The following is a 22,453-nucleotide window of genomic DNA, read 5'->3' as shown; positions in this document are numbered from 1 at the left end:
CGGAAAATCAGTTGGATTGTTCGAACACTGTTTGCCTATTTAAAACAAATCCAAAGCCGCCCGATTCAAAGCGTTCCATTTGACACAATAAATAAATAGGGACGTTCCCCGCTTTCGAATTTACTGGAACCGGTTTTCAGCACGGTAAAATGTTTGGGTTGCCAATTCTATTTTAAAATTGTGATACGGCTTTATAAAACAACGAGTTATATATACTTATAGGTAGCCAACGCTTAAGATTAGACTAGTCTAGTTTTGAGGGGATGAGCACTATTAGGTAATTTGATTGTTGCTCGCACTCTCGCAGTCGCAATCAAGGTTATATCAAAATGGGATGCAACCTTGTCAAATTAATAATCGGAATCGGCAGTTTGTGTTTTCAAGAACAGTTTGAATGGGAAAAGGCTAGGCAAAGAAGAAGTTTGTATTGTTATATTATATACAAGTAGGCGTATAGGTAATATGATGGGTAGAGGTAACCGGTAGAGATATTCAGAATCGTTTTACTATTCCAAAAGGTACACTCGATTATTTTTAAAACGTTTTCCTATTTGCCCCTGCACTTAAGCTGTAGGTATAATTATGGAATACTTCAATGTTACAATTCTAAATACATTATGAACATTTTCTCCTTTGAAGATTTTAATCTTACTTACGCTAGACTAGAGCTAGCTACGTACATGCTGTCACCTCACTATCGAAGCATATTTGTGTTACATTGTCAACGGCTAAACGTTTCGAATTGACTTCAAAGGGGTTGGAAGTGACTGGTACAGCTGTGTATGTACCTAGATCAGCTCGGTACACAGGAAATGCATATTCCTGTACCAGACGAGATCTTAATCGAATTGCAACTGAATATGAAAGGTTTGGAGTACCTAGTAATAGTTCTGAAATTCAAAATTTTAATAAATTTATTACCATGAAGGTTCCAACTAATATCCATGCCAATATTATAAATTAAATGGGAAAGTGTGTATGTCTGTTTGTTTGTCCGTCTTTAACGTCAAAACGGAGCGACGAACTGACGTGATTTTTTAAGTCGAGAATGTCGAGATAGTTGAAGGGATGAAGAAAGTCATAGTCTACTTTTTGTCTCTATCTGACCCCCACTTTCCTAAAAAAGTTGAAGTTTGTATGGATCATTCTGCAATTTTCGAATTTAACGCGAGCAAAGCCGCAGGAAAAAGTTAGTTGTTTATTATAATACAACACACATGTTTGTAGAATAAAATATCCTGTATATATGTATAGCTAAAGAGAGTTTAATCCAGAGTTACCAACTATGCGTTTGAATTAAACTAAAGTCCACCTGCTCACCACTGCATTAGTGGATGCCAAAAGCCGAATAACTTTTACTCACTTGGAGCAAATTCTCCGTATGGATCATGAAACTTCCTACATTAACTTGCCTTATTGCTTTGCGTGCAACTTATTACTCAAGTCAAGGTAAGGTGGCTAAAATTACCTATATTTTAGCCACCAAGTGGCCAAGTAAAAAAAATCGTACCTACTTAATATGAAAGACAGCATGGTATTGTACCTATTTAACGATTCTTTGAGAGTGATTTACATATAGATAGGCAACTCTTAATACCAGTCATACAAAGGACACAAAATTTTACTAAATAAAATAATACCAACCATAATACAAATGGCCCCTGGCTAAACCAGGGAATCAATTTGGGTTCCGAAGGTCTCAATAATATTATTCATCCCATAAAATAATATAACCCAGAATACTATTTCCCGATCATTCGAACCAAATTTCCCCTACAATCCGACAGATTCCCACTGATACATACCTACGCTATTGTGTATGAAATGACCGTAATTTAAAAAGTCCTAAGTGACAAAACCCTAAAAAATAAAAAAGATCCTTAACATGTTCGAGTTTCACAGATTTTCCTTCCGCATTTCCTAGAAAAGAATTTCCTCTATCGCCGTTTGAAATTATAACCGATAAATCTGTACTATTTTGAAGAAATACTCTCGGATTATCTGCTATTGGAAATTGAGCTCCTCATCCATGACATACGGTTTCAATTCCGTGACCGAGCGATATAAGAGCTTGTAAAAATTACGAGTATCTTTCGTATTCTGTTTCCGAATGGAACGACAAATTTTTACGTATTCCGTTTGCAGCGGCGTAGTCTTCTCGTGTTAGAAGTTTGACGATATCTAGTTTTAGATTTGTTATACCTCACACATTTTAATAGAGAAAAACTGTTTCTTGGTATAGGGAGATACGAATGCCAGTGATTGCAAAGGCTACTCTGTCATAGTCAACGTCGTACTATAAAATACTCACAGATATATCCAGTTCTCAGCTCTATAAATGCAACTACATAGTCCGTATCTGATCCATCAAGAGTGCAAAATTTGACGACCGTCCGGTCTGGCTCAGTCGGTAGTGACCCTTCCTGCTAAGCAAGTTCTGTGTGCTAAGCCGATATTTCTTCCAGAGTCATGGATGTTTTCTATAAGTATGTATTTATCTATTTAAGTATGTATATCGTCGCTTAGCACCCATAGTACAAGCTGTGGTTTGGGGCTAAGTTGATCTGTGTAACGTGTCCCCAATATTTATATTTATATTTATATTTATAATGGACTCCCTCACGAGACGAAAGTTGTGCTAGACCGCCTGGGGAGTATACTTACTATCTACTATTTAATGTTAGCTACTTCATTATTGATTCTACAATTGGCCAAATTTATTTATAAAGTTGTCTTTTGCGACCTAGAGCTATGTAGTAATTCCCCGGAGTAATGCTACAGGGCAAAATTTAGCCCGGAAGTAAGTTGTTGTGAAATGACACTGACGCAAAGGGAGCTGCGGCACATAAATATTAGTTAGAGTAAGGAAACAATTTCGACCAAGTAAAATGAAAATTTATAGTATTGTGGTGCCCTATGGGACAGGGGTGATTACATGATGGCCCGGTGGACGAGGATTAATTACTGATATTTTCGTAAAGTTTTTCTCAGAGAATTGTGAAGTTAGTTCGGACAGAGACGTATCCAATGAGAATAAGGTTTTCAAAAATCTTATTTTGCCAAGGACCACTATGTCTTAACACGTCTGAGGATACACGACGGCGTCCTTGAGTCCACAGTTTTCCACCGGCTGATACGCTAGTAGTGGTATGTATAACTCTCTTCGGTTTAATATGCGGCGGCACCGCGGCGAGGCCGACAGCACGGCTTTGATTTACCGCCCGCCATCTTTCTTGGGTCTGTTCTGTGGTCTGACTCAACGGGAAGAGCGGGGGACATGTCAAAAACTGGTATTATTAAAAACTACGTTTGTAGGTGTAATGAACCTTTGATCCAGATGTTCCATCTGGATCGAGGTCGGTATAAATCTATCCTTAACACCGCAGAGCAACCGAGTGGATAGCTTTGATTTACCGCCCACCATCTTTCTTGGGTCTGTTCTGTGGTCTGACTCAACGGGAAGAGCGGGGGACATGTCAAAAATTTACACTTCTGTTTTGTATGTTTGTATACAATGTATGAAACATTTGGATCGATAAATCTATCCTCAGCACCAAAACTCGGCCGACAGGACAGCTTTGATTTACCGTCTGCAATTTTTCTCGGGTTTCTTCCATGGTCTGATTTTAGGGAAAAAGCGGAGTAAATATAAGCATCTGCTAGGACACAGTAAATTTAAAACTCCTTGGACTCATATTGCGAATCTGTATATAGGTACATACTTTTAGATCAAAAGAAATGTATCCTTGGAATCGCGGTACGGCCGACAGCTAAGCTTTGATTCTTCTTAGGCTCAATTTGTGTTTTGCCTCATGAAGAAGATTAACTAGTTATATCGTTATGTAGATGTCCATCTTCTATTTACCGGACGCCATTTTATTCCATGGTTTAAATATATATGAAAAAGAATATCATAAATTGCAATAGATATCATACACGAAAGAAAAAACGACAAGGTCCACTTGTGGCCGAGCCGGGAATTGAACCCGGGTCTTCAGCTTACGCGGCTAACGTCTTCACCACTAGACCACCCGCCCGCCATAATTTGATTTGTTCCCTAGTTGTAAAGAATACCATGTTCATCGAACTGCTTGAAAACATAAACCCATCTTGAACAGGGCTATCCGACTTTTTTTTATAGGACATTCTTACACAGATTGACTGAGCCCCACGGAAAGCTCAAGAAGGCTTGTATTGTGGATACTCTGACAACAATATATATAATATAAAAATACTTATATACATAGAAAACGTCCATGACTCAGGAACAAATATCTGTGATCATCACACAAATAAATGCCCTTACCGGGATTCGAACCCAGGACCGCGGCTCAGCAGGCAGGGTCACTACAGACTGAGCCAGACCGGTCGTCACTTTGGCTTTCTTTTATGTATTTATTCGAGAAAAGAGGTCCAATTTGACTGCTTATTTGTAACAAGTACTGTACAAAAACGATCTTTTCCTGATAGTAAATGTTAACCCGCCCTCCGCCTGTGGCTCGCGCGGGCTATCGAACGCCCCACATTTTCCTCGTTATTAGTTGGGTACGTGTGCGGAATGCCCCCGGCTATTAACAGGGTGAACGGGACACGGGAAATAATTACTATTGCAACTCACACGTGTCATTCGTATGACCGGACAAAATAGGTAAAAAAGGTGCCAAATGCTACGGACAAGTCTTATTGAGTTATTGCGTTTAAATAAGGCATGCGTGTAGCAGAATTTAAAAAAATGTCCTTCAAACTCTGAATCTCTCTTTGTGTGACCAAACGACACTTCAAAAGAAAACACAATATGACCAAAGAATATTAAACACTTTTCCAGCTCCGATATTATTAAACAGTGACTGTACCTAAGTACATGGACTGTTTAATACATATATCGGAGCGGGAAAAGTGTGGGTATATACTAGGGTTTGCAAAAACCGGTTAACTAAAAAAACCGGTTAATAACCGAGACTTTTCCTTCAAAACCGGTTAACCGGTTATTAACCGGTTTTGAGGATTTTTAGTAAATGGCCGTACTACGCAATAATTACTATTACCTTTGAGAATTCTGATGTTGATGATATCGTAGCAGGTATTACTTGCACGATGAAGATCATTTTTATCCAGTTTTTGGAAATTTTGTTAAATGAGTAAATTGCAAAAAAGGCTTGTGTGGTTTGAATGTGACGCCAGTTTTGCATTTTCTAGGCATGTGGCGAAGTTCTACAGCTCCCAGAGCCCCTAGCTAGTAATACAAGCAATTGATGTAAGAAAACCAAGATCTCCATTTTACCTTTCTTTTAAAAAATATAGTTTGAAATATACGGTAGACTCTGGTTACAACGACGCTCAAGGGATAGCTGATATTACGTCGTACTAACCGGATGTCGTACAAAACGAATTTCATTTCTTTTAATTAAAAATAATATCCACATCTCTATTACTAAAACATTTCAATCAATAGGTTTATTTACAGGGTATTATTATCATAGTATTAATACCTTATTTTATTGTGACTAGTTTAGTTAGAAAAAGTCATTTTTAGTATGTGTGCTTGCTTTGTTTAATGATGAACTAATTGAGCGGACTGTAATTTAATAAAATATCTTTAAGACGAAATTGACAAAGATAACTCGAAATTTTAGAGATTTAAACAAAACACTTACTGGGAAAAAAACAGTGCATATGTCACATACCTTTTAGCATGAGGTTCCAGTGGGTTGGTTTCAGCTCGCTTACCATCAGCCTTGGTATGCAAGGCGCACGTGCGGGCCCGGCTTACCGTCTCCTCGAGCCCAGAACTGTTCTTGGAGCAGAGCTTTCTTCCTGTCCACTTTGATAATGTGACTAGCACTGAGTTTAAACTTAATTTAACGATAATTGTTGGGAAAATGTGACTTTAACTATTTAATTAGCAATAAATGGCAATTTTAATGCAGCGACGCGTTCGCAAGTTAGATCGAGAGCGAAAAGAATGTGAGGTAATGGCTACCGGAAATGATTAGTGCCGGGCTAAACACACCGGAAGCTAAAGACAAAATAGTGTTGTTTCTTTAAAAAACCGATATTCATACGAAAGTTGAACATACCGCTCACCTAAATATGCAATATTTACTCTACAAATAGTGCTAGAGTTCGACAAACTACTTAAAAACTATAATGTTAAACTAAGTGATAATACTAGAACGACGAAAGTTAATTTGAAAGTGGTAAAGGACACAGCTTCACAACTGGTCTTCTGTACTGACCAGTAGCAGTTTGAATTGTGACCACTCTACAGACACCGTCAACTCCGGGATGTAGAGCAACGATGCGCCCAAGAGGCCATTTTAAAGGGCTTGTCTGTTCGTTAATCAACAAGACCAAGGAACCCACGACAATGTTTGTATTTACTTTATTCCATTTAGTCCTCTGTTGTAGAGTATGGACGTACTCAGCGTGCCATCTACGCCAGAAGTCTTGATGCATTTTCTGTATCATTTTCCAACGATTACAGACACTTACTTTTTTATCTACAAGATTTTCCTCTGGGACAATCGACAACGGTTCCAGAGTTAAAAAATGGCCTGGAGTTAAGGCTGAGAGATCACTAGGATCCGAGCTAAGAGGTGTCAATGGACGAGAGTTGAGCATAGATTCAATCTGAGTCAGAATTGTATAAAATTCCTCGAAGGTTAACCTTTGATTACCTACAACCCGTGCGAGGTGAGTCTTAACCGAGCGTATCCCGGCTTCAGCTAATCCGTTAAAATGAGGCGTACCCGGAGGGTTAAACGAGAATTTAATTTCTTGGGCATCAGCAGCACCTTTCATGAGTGAACCAAGATAGTTACTAGCGCCCACAAAATTCCTACCCTGGTCAGAGACAATGTTACTGCATCGACCACGACGAGCGACAAACCGTTTAAGAACACAGAGGAAAGCTTCTGTCGACAACTCTGAAGCAAGCTCTATGTGAATGGCTTTGGTACTAGTACATACAAAAACACAGATGTAACCTTTGTACGTTTTCGCACCACGGCCACGACCGAAAGCGATATCAAATGGTCCTCCATAATCAATGGCGACACTCGAAAAAGGTTTAATTTGCGAGACGCGAAAAGTAGGCAAATTTCCCATAAGCGGCGGAGATGCCGCAGAGGGATTGGCACGAAAGCATTTCACGCAGCCTCCAATCACTGCCTGAATTGCTCGCTTTGGCGACAAAATCCAAAACGTTTGCGCAAGTAAATTTTGTAAAGTTTGGGCACCTGGATGTAAAAATCTTTTATGATATTCGTCAATTATTAAAATAGTGAGTCGGTGGGAGCGAGGCAATAAAATGGGATGTTTGACAGAAAATTTAATAGGAGAATTTGCCAAGCGACCGCCCACCCTGACAATACCCTGACTGTCAATGAATAATGAAAGCTTGCGCAAACCCTTTGGCAATGCGTTCAAACGATCCTCCCTTAATTGATTGATCTCTACACTGAACGAAGTGAGCTGCACATGTTTTACTAAAAACATGAGAGCTGCAGTGGTTTCAGCTGACTGTAGAGATCCGACAACTTTTCCATCCTTAGCTGACCGTAAAAAACGGAAACAGTAGGCTAACACACGCTTTAATGTGAAAAGCGAGGAGAACCTGCTAAGGACTTCATCAATTAAGTTAGGATCGGCCGTCACGAGTAAGCTACAAATACGTTGTTCCTCTACAATACAGTCATTGCTTGGATCGTGCAAAGGTGAGCAAGGCCAATCCTTCTCTTCCTTTACCAACCACGACGGACCCTTCCACCAAATATCACACTCTACCAAATCTTCAGGCAGTAACCCCCTGGATCCTGCATCAGCAGGATTGTGGTGTGTACTGACGTGACGCCAGCGATCAGGAGCAACAAGATCCTGGATATGGCTCACACGATTTGCAACAAATGTTTTCCAGCGTGAAGGGCACGACTTGATCCAAGCTAACGTTACGGTCGAGTCTGACCATGCAAATATTTCCTGAACAACATAGAGAGGTTTTAATGCCTCTTGTGTTGACTGCATCAGGTCTGCCAACAACACGGCAGCCTGCAGTTCCAATCGAGGAATTGATAATTTACGCAGAGGCGCAACCTTACTTTTGGCACAGCAAAGCTCTACAAAAGTAGAGCCTTGTGTGTCATCGACACGACAGAAGACGACAGCAGCGTAACCACGCTCCGACGCATCACAAAATCCATGCAATTGTAATGAAACAAACGAATGGATGATGCGACGGGGAATAACGACAGATTTCAACGACGGAAGTTGATCGGTAAATTTCATCCATTCTGATGTGATTGCTTCTGGAACATCATCGTCCCATTGCACCCCAGATGACCACAAGACCTGCATTAAATATTTAGCGTGAAACGTGACAGGACATAAGAATCCTAGCGGGTCATATATGCGCGCTATATTCGATAAAATAGTACGTTTAGTACATTTCTGATCACGTGGTGTTGCAACCTCAAATTGGAACGAATCTGTTTGTGGACGCCATAACAATCCCAATATTTTAAGGGACAAATCCGAAAGTTCATCAAAATGTTTAAAATCACTCGAATACAACTCAGAAGATGGAAGGTCAACGATAAAACCTTTATGGTTGGAGGTCCATTTTCTCAAATGGAACCCACCCGACGACAAAATTTCAGATAAATCTGATCTAATTTTTAAAGCTTGCTCAATAGAGTCAGCGCCTGTCACGACATCATCAACATAAATGTCTCTCCCAAGCACTTGTGACCCTTCAGGATAGGAGTCAGCAGTCTCCTCCGCTATCTGTGCTATTGTGCGCAAAGCTTGATACGGAGCCGATTTCACACCATAAGTTACCGTCCGCAAACGATAGTCTTTAACTGGGCCGTCAGTCGAAGGTCGCCACAATATCCGCTGATACTCAGCGTCCTCGTTTGGCACGAGGATTTGACGATACATGGCCTTTATGTCACCCGTAAAGACTATTTTATGCCATCGAAACCTAGTAAGGACATCAAAAATATTAGTTTGTAACTTAGGTCCAGCTAGTAGTGTATCATTAAGCGAAATCCCATTGCTGTCACGACAACTTGCGTCAAAAACGGCTCTCAGAGGTGTACTGACAGATTCGGGGCGCAAAATACCATGATGTGGGATGTAATTAAAATTCCCGACACTAGAGACAGGCGGCGCAACCTGCTCCATATGACCACTGACCTCATACTCTTCCATAAAGGAGGCATAAGCTTTACGAAAATCCGCATGCTTTGTAAGCTTGCGTTCCAACGAAAAAAATCTCCGCATTGCAATTTCACGAGTGTGCGAAAAGGTAGGCTTGTTCGAAGGATCGACGAAAGGTAGAGGTACCTCGAACCGGCCTTCACTCGTGCGACAATAATTTGCACGGAAGTTATCTTCACATAGTTGATCCTCTTTCGACAAGATAGGTTTACTCGGACCACAAATATTTTCTAGTTCCCAGAACCTTTTAAGAGAATCATCCAACGACAGCGACAAGTTTGATTGTGAAGCATTCGACACGAAAAAACAATCTTTCCGACAATTAGTGAAAGATTGTGTACGAGAGGCATAACAGTCACCCATCAGAACCCATCCGAAAACAGTCTCCAAAGCCTTTGACTGCCCCTTCCGGCCCTCCTTCTTACCACTTAAAATGGAAGATGCAAAGATCTCTGCATTTAAGAGTAAATCTATTGGGCCCGGCTTCGCAAAGTCAGGGTCAGCGAGAGGTAGACCTTGAATGTGATGCCATTCCGATGTATTGACTCTATAGTATGGTTGCTCCGGACAGATAACTGGAAGCACTGACGCTTGGAAGTCAAAATTAACCATTTCTGATCCAATAGGTTTAACAGAGCATGATAACATACCCTTAGGTGCAACTTCAGATAGTCCAATTCCAGTAATTGGCTCGCTAGTATCATCTACCTGTAAACCTAATCTTCGAGCACAGTCATGGGAAATAAAATTGACACCACTAGCACCGTCCAAAAGAGCACGAGCTATTTGATAATTACCTGAACTATCCCGAACAGCTACCCGAGCAGTAGCAAATAAAACTAATCCATTACTTTGGACCGACGTCAAAGTCACTTTGCTATTTAAACCGCTCACCGTTGGCTGAGGTGCTGGTTCAGCCTCTGGCGAAGCCGGTTCCCTTTTCCAAAGTGTAATAAAGTGTTGTGGGAACAACCGCATATACTGCACCGACAATCCGATCGACATTGTTTAACTTTATGAGTTTTGGAGAAACAACAAACACACAAGCCCTTGTTTTTCACCACCTTGAACCGCTCCGAAGTGTCTAAAACTTTAAATTTTTTACAATTTTCTAAGTTATGCAGTTCAGTACAGAAAACACATATATTTTGTTGTGTGGCAACTAGTGTTACCTTGCCTTTACCTTTATTGGCACTTGTTACGGGCTTAACCTCCGTTACTTCCAGAGCGCGGACTTGTTTTCAACAAACTCTTGTAGCAATTCAAACTTTGGAATTTCATTGGAATTGAACTCGAGGAGGAAGGCCTCCCGAGTCGCCTTGTCCAATTTTCCCCACAACAGATGAAATAACATAAAGTTTTTATCGGGTAAGTCGAACCTTTCTAACACTTGTAATGTTTCTCTAAACACACGATGAACTTTTTCTAATTCAGTTGAAGACTTGGTCTTCACCTGTTCACAAAGTAAAATCTTTTCATAGTACCCAAAGGCAATTTGCCGTTTTCTATTGTAAAAATTGTTTAAAGCATTGTAAGCATCCATGTAACTGTTGTCCGAAATTGGGTAATTCTTAATCAAATCTAAAGCCTTACCTTGACACGATGTCATAAGATAATGCAGCTTTTCAATGTTCGAAATATTCCTTTTATGAATTAAAGAATCAAAGAGTTCCTTAAATGACAACCAATTGTGCAAGGAGCCATCAAATGGTTTCACAACAATTTTAGGTAACTTCGCTGAATTATTATCACTACTATCTTGTTTGTCAACAGTTTCATGTTTGCTTGTAATGACAGGCTCAGCTTTCCTTAACCTTGTCAAGATTGACTTTACTTTTTGTTCAAAATCGACAGTAACCGAGAACTCCGTATTTACATCCTTTGTTTTCTTCATTATAGCCTTTTGGGCACGATGAAAGTCTTCAACTATTGGGTTTAAGTCGGCCGCGACATAACCCTCTAAATCTATACAATCAAAGATTAACTCTAACCGCATAACCGCGTAATTGCGTTCAACCCTATCCATGTCAACGTCTCTATTGCTCACATCAATGTCCGACATTTTTCACGTAATAATCACTGTTGATTTATCGAAAAACGAGAACGAAAATATAAATAAACAGTTTACGTTACTCAATTAAATTAACTTGTTGACTTTGACAATGACAGATGAGATGACAACCGAATTGTTGCCATACACCAAAGCATAGACTAAGACCGAACGAGATGAGCGGATTGAACGAACTGTCACACTGCTACCAACCTAACTAAATTCTACTATAAAAGTCACACTTCCGGTCAGCCATTAACCGAATCGAGAATTAAAAGTTTTACCCACCAATTTATTAGAAAAATATTACGACACGACAAATTTGATATTTTACTAAAAATAGGTAACTTTTCAACGGATCCGGCCGAAGGAACAAATGTTTAATGATGAACTAATTGAGCGGACTGTAATTTAATAAAATATCTTTAAGACGAAATTGACAAAGATAACTCGAAATTTTAGAGATTTAAACAAAACACTTACTGGGGAAAAAAACAGTGCATATGTCACATACCTTTTAGCATGAGGTTCCAGTGGGTTGGTTTCAGCTCGCTTACCATCAGCCTTGGTATGCAAGGCGCACGTGCGGGCCCGGCTTACCGTCTCCTCGAGCCCAGAACTGTTCTTGGAGCAGAGCTTTCTTCCTGTCCACTTTGATAATGTGACTAGCACTGAGTTTAAACTTAATTTAACGATAATTGTTGGGAAAATGTGACTTTAACTATTTAATTAGCAATAAATGGCAATTTTAATGCAGCGACGCGTTCGCAAGTTAGATCGAGAGCGAAAAGAATGTGAGGTAATGGCTACCGGAAATGATTAGTGCCGGGCTAAACACACCGGAAGCTAAAGACAAAATAGTGTTGTTTCTTTAAAAACCGATATTCATACGAAAGTTGAACAATCAATCAATCAATCATTTATTTGCAAGAATACTTAATTGTAGTTACAGGTTGTTCTTGTAAGAATATTCAGTCACAGTATTCTATCGTGGTTAAACGATGTGCAAATATTAAAGAAACAAAAAAGCTACTAATACATAACATTAGGATTACATTAGAAAATTATCATTATTATTTATTACGGTACATTTTAACCGAATAAGGTCCATTTATAGATATGGTGGTGTCAACAAAAAAATAAGGATGGAAATTCCTTTCAACTTTCATCCTCCTTGCGTTATCCCGGCATTTTGCCACGACTCATGGGATCCTGGGGTCCGCTTTGACAACTAATCCCAAGATTTGGCGTAGGCACTAGTTTTACGAAAGCGACTGCCATCTGACCTTCCAACCCGAAGGGTAAACTAGACCTTATGGAATTAATCCGGTTTCCTCACGATGTTTTCCTTCACCGAAAAGCGACTGGCAAATATCAAATGACATTTCGCACATAGATTCCGAAAAACTCATTGGTGCGAGCCGGGTTCGAACCCGCGACCTCCGGAACTAAAGTCGCACGTACTTACCGCTAGGCTACCAGCGCTTCCAACTTACCATGTTATTAATATTAACCCCTTATTTGCCAAGAGTGGCACTGAAGCTTTATTAGTTTTTGGGATACGGGCGTGATTATATGTAACTAATTATGTTGTATGTTGTATTAACCCAGACTCCGCAAACGCACCTACCACAAAACAATATTCATGATCGTTAACATGCTCCTCTCCTCTTTGAACTAATAAGTAACAAGGCAACGTCGAAAGTTCCAAATTTGTAATCTGCACTGAATCTTCGGCGTAACTTTCAACTGGGGGGTTGACTTTGGGGACATCTCTTTGGCTGACTGTGATGTCCTGATAGCATTGAGTACCTAGTGGCTATTCAAAATTTAGATATCACTGATGAAGTTTGCATATTTAAAATTGCATATTTAAAGTGATATGTCACGCTCAATTTTCTGTAAAATTTCTACTAAATCAGTGCTACGGTTAATAAATCTTTCATCAAATAAATTAAAATCCCAGAACACGCATGTTCTGAACTCAATATTTTAAAACATTTTAGTTTCTTCTCTTAGACGTCTTAAGTTACTGTTTCAAGTCAGCTAAAATTCATTTAATCAATATTATGCATTCACACAAGTTTGAAACTCGTCGAGTTCTCAACTAGATACCTAGCCAACATGACAATCGTACGCTTCGTGAGCATATCGTAGCTAGCTCTCTCTATTGCTCTTCTGTAGTGGCGCGACAGAGCCAGACTGCGTTTAGATTGCACCGTAGCGTCCACGATTGTCACTTTGGCTAAGCCGACTGGTAATAAAGACAGACTAAAGAGAACTTGTCGAGTTTCTGATGGATAGTAGTTTCAGTTTAAATTGCTATTAATGATTGCGAGAGTTTGGTATTTTCAAGTGTATTTTAGGGATATCAAACAACAATACCGTAGATTATGTACAGTGAGCTGCAAAAATGGAAGGAGAAATTATGAATGAATGTATGCATTGATATTTGATAAATTTATTTTTATTGTATGCATTGATTTTGACGACCGGTCTGGCGCAGTCGGTAGTGACCCTGCCTGCTACGCCGCGGTCCCGGGTTCGAATCCCGGTAAGGGCATTTATTTGTGTGATGAGCACAGATATTTTGTTCCTGAGTCATGGATGTTTTCTATATATTAAGTATTTATATATTATATATATCGTTGTCTGAGTACCCACAACACAAGCCTTCTTGAGCTTACCGTGGGCCTCAGTCAATCTGTGTAAGAATATCCTATAATATGTATATTTATTTATTTATTTAAATTCGTTATGCACTTTTGCAGCTCACTGTACATTACGTACCTATAGGTACAGTTATCGGCAATAACATCGCACAAAAAAGCAACAGAAACATCTGACATAATTATATTTCTAGAGGCATAAGAGCGTGTCAGATGCAGCCTGTACAAGAATACCTATTTTCCTGCTATGTTGGTCTCCAAAAACAAAAGTATTTCTGAAACAACCCTCTCTGACTTTAAATTCAGATAACCGCTGCGGTTCCGTTTTTGCCATTTTGGCTACAGATCCCTAAGAAACATCATTATTTTATTAGCGAACTGTTTTTCGTCATTTACAGGGTTGTGCATAGATTTTTAAATCCCTACATAAAAGTCTATTCTCCAAAGCCAGCCCCGTCAGCGCAGTAACGAAAAATTGAAAAAGATTTGTTTGGCTCTGTAACCATGGCAACGCATTGTTATAACGTTACGACGCGCGTGCGCGGTAAGGCGGCGACGGGGTGGCTTTGGGCAGCTGGCTCGAGCGCTGGCAGTGCAAACCTTTGCGTCAAAATACAGGAAACTGTGAATTTCACGAAAGTTATTCTAGAAAACTATGAAAAACTAAGTGCATGGTAGAAAAAGTATTGTATGTGCAACGGTGTTTAACCGAGTAAAAAATACTGGTGGCGTCTTTATTAACAATTTTCGGCTTCGCCTCAAATTGTTACCCACGCCACTCGTCTTTTTTGACCTCCTTTAAACTCCAGTTGCATAAAATACCATTAATTATAAATGATCACGATTTCAAAACATTGAAAGATTTTTTAGCCACGATCCTCACTTAAATTATTCTAGAAAATGCTCTAATATCAAGTAAATTTTAGGGCTTTTGGACAGGGGCTGTTAACGAAAATTAAAGTTACTTAGGGACTGAAACGTTCTAAAGTCGTCTGGAAGTCGATAGGGATTTTGGGGATTTTTAGCCTGATTACTTTCGCTGTATCCGATAATTTTACCCTGGACGCTTTAATCATGGAGGTACTTCGGTAAATTGATTGCTTATTGGTAATGTATATTTATACTGATTGCCATTGGAAAGCTTTGGAAATTGCTAAATTAGGTAAGTACCTAACCACAAAAAAATCAATGGAAATTATTCATATTTTGAATGGGAATCGAAATTTCCCAATGAAAGTTGTTTGTTTAGACGTTTTTCATGTTTTTGGATAGCGAAGTATACGTTAATACTTACTTACTACTTGTAAGAGTTAGCGATTGTGACCAATGACCATATCAGTTTCAAACTACTAGTCTTCATAGATAGACGTCTTACTTACGGAGATTTGGCGCTTTTTGAACCGAAACGTTAGAAAAACTGATAAAGTCTGCTGCTGGTCTGTGTGTGTTTCTTAATTTTCTGGTTAAGTATTACTCATTTACATAAAATACATGTCATTTTAAAAACATGTAATAAAATTACCTGATAAATAATGATGACTGTACTGACAAACCATCACTGTTAATTTGAACCACCAAGTGACCAGATGTGACATGAAACAGACTTAAAAGATATGATCAGTGATAAATGTCTCTCGATCGACGAACTCCGAACGACGGAGTGAAGATTTATCGTTCTTTCAATCCACTCGCGGAAAAACATTCTTTTATTCGTGTGAAATTTCCGATGTCGCTGTTTTAGTAATTCGACATAGTGTAATTTTATTGATAGAATTGATGTTTAGGTTGTTTTTCATTTTTTTCTACTCCCGAACTGTTATTCGTCATTTACAGGGTCGTGCATAGATCTTTAAAACCCTTCATAACAGTCTATTCCCCAAAGCCAGCGTCCGCCGGCTTTCCGCGCATGCGCGCAGTATCGAAAAAACTGAAAACGCATTGTTTGGCTCTGTAACCATGGCAACGCATTGTTATAACGATACTGCGCACTTTGGGTAGCTGAGTTGACAGTGCAAACCTTTGCGTCAAAATACAGGAAACAGTGTGAAACAGTCACGAAATTTATTCAAGAAAACTATTAAAAACTAAGTGTATGATCGTAGAAAAAGTATTGTATGCAACGGTGTTTAACTGAATCAAAAAATACTCGTGGCGTCTTAATAACAATTTTCGGCTTCGCCTCAAATTGTTACCCACGCCACTCGTCTTTTTTGACCTCCTTTAAACGCCTGTTGCATAAAATACTATAGCGCTCTTTGCCTACATTTTTTAGCCATTGAAATGGAGCTGTTTTTGGCTATTAACAGCAGCGAAAATCAAAGTTTTGGTTATTTTAGGTACTCTTTTTCCCTCTTTCATTCGAATTATACAGAAAACATTTCGACTGTCCCGAAAGTATAATTACAAATCATTATTAAAACCTTAAAGTTTAGATATATTTTATTTAGAAAAGAACATTCAAAGACAAATGAAGCTGGTCTAAGAAGTATGTTAAAATATTTGCTCCTTTTAGAGAAACCCGATACTACAAATTTCAAACTGAACTGAACGTATACTAACTAACGAATACAGAAATCCCTTCAGCTCCCTCATTCAGAAATACATCGCTCCGATGTTAACATTGACTGACAAGCAGACGCGCGTAGAGCAACGTAATGACAAAATAAATGTAGTGTTTACGTAAGAGGGTGGGGCTTCATTGTAAGCGGAAAATTACCACATGTATATTACAAATACTATAAGTAATAAATTTAATAATCACATGAATCAACACGACAACAATTCTGCTTTCTTTCAATCACTTAACTGCTAAAAACTTCTAAAAAGTGGCTGAAGTTAAGTGATTTACCTGTCATTTTGGAAAAACTGCTGTGAGTTTACTCCAGTAGTCATTTTACTTTTGTATACTCTTGAGTTTACCAGATTTTCTCATGTTTCGCGTAAAACCTATCTCGCACCAATACGACATAGTCATAAAGGGCAAAGTTGTTGTTTAACTGCACTTGCCAATTGATATTAATATCCGCGTAAGCGTAAATTTCCAATATTGTTCAAAACGCGAAATTTCAAGGCATGTAGGTAAAACAAAATATACCACTGCACACAACACGAGGAAATATTAAGCACCTAACTGTAAAACATTAAACTAAATAAATCCATCCAAATAGCCAAATGCACAAACTCTCATCTGTGGAACTACTATTTAGAGTAAATAATTAGCAAAATAACTTGAACGATTGGACAAATCTAAAATCTAGAATAACATATGTCAGTTTTTGACAACGAGTATATAAATTATCTTAGCAGCCTGCGTTCGTAGGCGGAGGCAATCTAAGGAGGATTCAAAAGAGGTTCGCCACATATCGTTTTCGTATCAATTGGTCTTCCGTAATGGCGCGACAGCTCAAAGACTGCGTTTCGATCGGCATCTAGCGTCAACGATTGTCATTTTGGCTAGGCCGGAAAGCACCTTTGGACATCAGGTTAAAAATAGTTTTAAACCACCTACAAAATACATTAACACCACTGTAATCTAACCAAAACATACCAGTTGGGGGCGACAACGTGGGACCCTCGCGCGGGCAGTTTTCTCGTGCAAATGATTGCAATCGCGATACAGCGCGGGAATGCTGCCTGCGTGATGGGTACAGGGTACGTTACGTAGCCGAATGGCACAAACGCTCACGAAACGAAACGCTAGTAGATATCTAACTCTATCGCTCTTGCGTATTGGCTCGACAGAACCAGACTACCTTTCGCGGCGTTTCGTTTTCGTTTCGCCTCGGAGAAATGTCATCCGGCTACGGGGCCAGGTTTATTATTTGAAGTTTTATTTTTAGGTAGTTTAATTTATTACTTTAAGTTTTATTTTGTAAGTAGGTTCAATGTTTTTTATGAATATTTCTACTTTGATTGTTTCAAAGCATACCTGTTTACTTATAAATTTAGACAACACCCGCCCACACTTCGCCTCCGCCCCAAGATCGGGATCCGAATACCTAATGATTTGTCATACACACGAGCACGCTAATGCTATGTCAGCCTTTGTTCCTCATCGATACGGATTTCAAGAATAGTTCCGAGATTGGATTACGGAAACCAGATACTATCGATGAGATGTGTATACGTAATGAGATGGTATTATTTCTCTTACGTTTTAGAAACTTACTAGTAGGTATAGGAGAATTGGCGGGTTTTAAAATCCACTGGCATTATTCCTGTGGTTTCAGAGCGAATTTTGTATTCAAATAGTGCCAATTTTGCTATGTTTTTGTGAGGTGCTGACGCACAGTTCACTGGTCTGGTATTTATTTATTTAAACTTTATTGTACAATTGAAAAAAATGTACAAATGGCGGACTTAATGCATTTAGACATTAAGGAAGGTTTTTGTGGTAGTAGTAGTAGTAATTACTTTAGGGCCACTTGCACCAACGAAAATGGAGGGTTAACCCACCATTTTATATGGAATTTGACAGTTGACAGCCACTTAGTGGACCCTGAGTTAAGTGGTTGGTGCAAGTGGGAAACTAAACACTTATGATCAGGGTAGGTATCTAGGCAACGTCACAAACGCTTAGGTACCTAAGCCTCGTAGCGTATCGTAGCCAGTATCTACTACTACTACAATTAGCTCTCTATTATATGTATACGACGGAGCCAGTTGCGTTTCGATGGCCACGTAGCGTCAACTATTGTCACTCTGGCTAGGCCGACGAATACATTACATCAGAACAATCCTTTCAATTAAAAAATCACTGCAATATTAAGCTATTACAATTCTTAAGAAAACTTTTTCCAAATCGCTTCGATTGCTCAGAGCTTAAAGCGATCGCATTAGAATCGGAAGCTTTAAAAGGTTGTAATCGAGCAGAAGAAGCTTTTCAGTTTGCCGGCTCTAAGCAAGCTTCAATGGGGCTTTCAAGCTTTGGAGTTGTTAAGACTCACGGGGGTTAGAAAATTATTGAAAGAAAAGCTTAATAATGGTACTTTTTAAAAGACAAGGCAGAGAGTAGGCGGATTTTTCATGTATTTTTACAAGATCTTTTAATGGCGTCTGTTAAAAAAGGATTAATTTCGATACGTTTTGGGTCCTGCTATAAAATTTAATAAATGTTACGTTGATGAGTAAATGGTACGATGTTTAATGTTTTCGCCGAATTGTTAATCTTCACAGGGGTTTACTTTATTCTGAAAATATTTACTGGGAAATACAGCGTTCAATACCGTTCTCAGAACTAAACTTGATTCGGTAAAATACTCTCAGATGATAACTCTAGTTAAATGTGTCCAATTGTTTTGATTTTATTATTTATGTTTAACCGATTTTGTGTATTTTATTAATTAAAATCCCATTTGTCCACAGCCGAATGCGCGCCAACCCTCGCACCATGGTCTCCAGAAACCACCAGCGAAACCAACCACGCAATCTACGACATAAACGACATAGTGCACTTCGAGGACAATGACCTGGTGATGCGAGACTCGGCGAAGGAGCACAACCTGCTGGACAACTCGCTGGTGAAGAAATGCGAGTGCGAGCACGGGGGCGGGTGCGTGGGGGGCGGGTGCCTGTGCCCGCTGGGGTACAAGGGCGCGCGGTGCGAGATCACGCAGGACTTGAAGGTGAGACTGTGCATACTTTCTACTGTTTCGGAATTTGATTAGATGATTTTTTTAAGAATTATTATCAGGTAGAAGAAGGAAGATAGTGTTATGTTAGACAGAGACTGAAGTCACTGCGTTATTTATGCTCGATTATGATTTCTATTGAAATCCTTCCGACATCCGATATCGGAGCGGTAAATTCAAACAAAAATCCTGCCGCAAACATAAAATCAAAAGAATTTTGCATAATTAATTTTTTTAATTTTAAATTTCGTTTCTGGACGACGTCAAAAAGCACAAGGCACAAAACATCCCCAAAAATTAATGGTCGGTTCTCGCATTTCATCAGCTTATTAAAAACAAACGCCCTGTTATAAATGTGCCACATTTATAATGTAACGCATCGCGGGGAGCTGGCTGCCAACTTTTACGGTAGCACTGTTGAGAACGGTTCTGCTTAAACACTTTGGTATGGTTAGGGTCGTTTAGGGTGTTTTGATACCACTATGGCAAGTTCCAGACGACGGCCACTATCTCGCTCGTAGATAGACTCGTCTCGTCTATCTCGGTCTTAGATGTAACCGTAGATTAAATATAAGAAGATCATACCATCCCATACATTAAAATGCGACCGAATAAGAACGCGCATATTACACACATAGATGGCGCCAACAATCGATCGACAAGGCATTTTTTGTGACGCCATCTATGTGTGGTGTAGTGTATGCGCGTTCTTAGGCGGTCGCATTTTAATGTATGGGATGGTATGATCTTCTTATATTTAATCTATGATGTAACTTAAAGGAAGACCGGCACCTCCCAAGACAGACATTTTCGCTTACCGGGCGGATTACACCTTACATCATATAAAGAGTGTTTTATGCAACAGTGAGATGATCGGTCTGGCTCAGTCGTGACCCTGTCTGCTAAGCCGCGGTCCTAGGTTCGAATCCCGGTAAGGGCATTTATAAAAAAAAAAAAAATTAGGACATTCTTACACAGATTGACTGAGTCCCACGGTAAGCTCAAGAAGGCTTGTGTTGCAGTTACTCAACAACGACAACGATATATATAATATACAAATACTTATATACGTAGAAAACATCCATGACTCAGGAACAAATATCTGTGCTCATCACACAAATAAATGCCCTTACCAGGATTCGAACCCGGGACCGCGGCGCAGCAGGCAGGGTCACTACCGACTGCGCCAGACCGGTCGTCATTATTTCGTCGGTCGTCTTTATTTGTGTGATGAGCACAGATATCTGTTTCTGAGTCATGGATGTTTTCTGTGTATATATATGTATGTATTTATCTATTTAAGTATGTATATCGTCACTTAGCACCCATAGTACAGTCAGCAACCAAGCTGTGAATACAGAAAAAAGGTCAAAAATATGTATTTTATTTATTATTTGTAACAAACAATTTTGGCAATAGTAGTAGTAGTAGTAACAATTCTAAATACGACGGGTTACTGACCCATGTCAGTAACTCGTTAGTTAGAGTAGGCCGCTAACGCTGACTGTGGCTGATGAAATGCAACCGGTCCCATCCAATTTGACAAATGTGATACTCCAAACGAAACGTAAAAATGTTTCGCGATAGCAGATGATACTACCGGCCAAAATCGTACAAAGTCGCTTTATTTAAGAAATATCATAAGTGATTTGCAACACTGCATATCCGTTAAATATCGTATCTTGACTTACTTTGACTTAATGTCCTATATCCCCTAGGTGGGGCAGAGGGCGTCCACAGTGCGCCGCCACCTCGATCGGTCTTGAGCTTCGTGCTTCAATTCGCTCCAAGTCTATCGAGTAGCCTTAGCCTCTGCAATAATAGTCCGTCGCCAAGTTTGCTTCGGACGGCAACTTTTTATTTTTCCTTGGGGGTTCCAGTCTAAAAGGTGAGGGTTTAAGTCAGGGCCCCTTCGGAGTGCGCGCCCAATCCAACTCCATTTCCGCCGCTTGATCTGTTGGTCGATCGGGGTTTCATTGCAGAGTCTCTATAGGTGTACATTGGATATTTTCTCGGGCCAGTATACATCGTATCTGGAGCTAATTTTTGATATATTTACTTCAAATCCAGCTGTTTAAGTCACACGGGATTTCTATCAATATTTGCACTGGTGAGATCTACATAAATTTCCATGGGTGCTTTCTGTCCATGATTGTAATTTTATTATTTATTTATATATTTATTTTATTTTATTTAGCAATGCATCTCTCTCAAACTTACTGATGCGTCAAATAATGAGCTTTGACACTCGACTCGTTTCATATTAAACCAAAATTAATTTAAAGAAAACTCTAATACAGAATAGGTCTCCTAGTTACATTTTAACATTGTTTGACGTGTTGAGCAAATTCTGAGGTTGCGAAGTTGAATTTCTCTAAGCTAGCAGGTATTCCGCTCTGGAAGTTTGAAACCTACACTAGTACACTTTCCGAAAATTAAATGTGTCTTGAGTATTTATACAGGGTGTAATAATAAAATTGAAGTTTTGAAATGAAATGAAATGAAATGAAATATGAAATGAAATGAAATGAAATATTTATTTCCAAGTAGGCATATTACAATGCGCTTATGAACGTCAAATAAAGCTATTTGGTAACGCTTCCTGGCTCTTATATAGTCAGAGTTATGATTTATGTCTCTATTTATTGTTGACATGCATAGATGTTCATTGATAATTATAACAAATTGAACATATGTACTTTTTAAATTTGAGATCAAAAATCACCTATACTTAATACCTCAGTGTGACTCTGTGGTTGTGAAATATTTATTTCCAAGTAGGCATATTACAATGCGCTTATGAACGTCAAATAAAGCTATTTGGTAACGCTTCCTGGCTCTTATATAGTCAGAGTTATGATTTATGTCTCTATTTATTGTTGACA

General features: G+C 39.2%; 1 protein-coding gene across 1 annotated transcript in view; it reads left to right on the top strand.

The window, feature by feature from the left end:
* Positions 1-22,453, top strand: part of LOC125239188 (pikachurin) — a 98,021-nt gene that overhangs the window by 53,872 nt on the left and 21,696 nt on the right. Inside the window, exon 8 of the mRNA XM_048146709.1 lies at positions 19,303-19,562. Within this exon, the coding sequence (XP_048002666.1) occupies positions 19,303-19,562 (260 nt within the window). The remainder of the gene's footprint in view (positions 1-19,302; positions 19,563-22,453) is intronic.

This window comes from Leguminivora glycinivorella, chromosome 2, assembly GCF_023078275.1.
Source record: "Leguminivora glycinivorella isolate SPB_JAAS2020 chromosome 2, LegGlyc_1.1, whole genome shotgun sequence".
NCBI lineage: Eukaryota > Metazoa > Arthropoda > Insecta > Lepidoptera > Tortricidae > Leguminivora > Leguminivora glycinivorella.
Note: the sequence above shows the minus strand (reverse complement) of the source record. Positions and strands in the feature narration are given on the sequence as shown.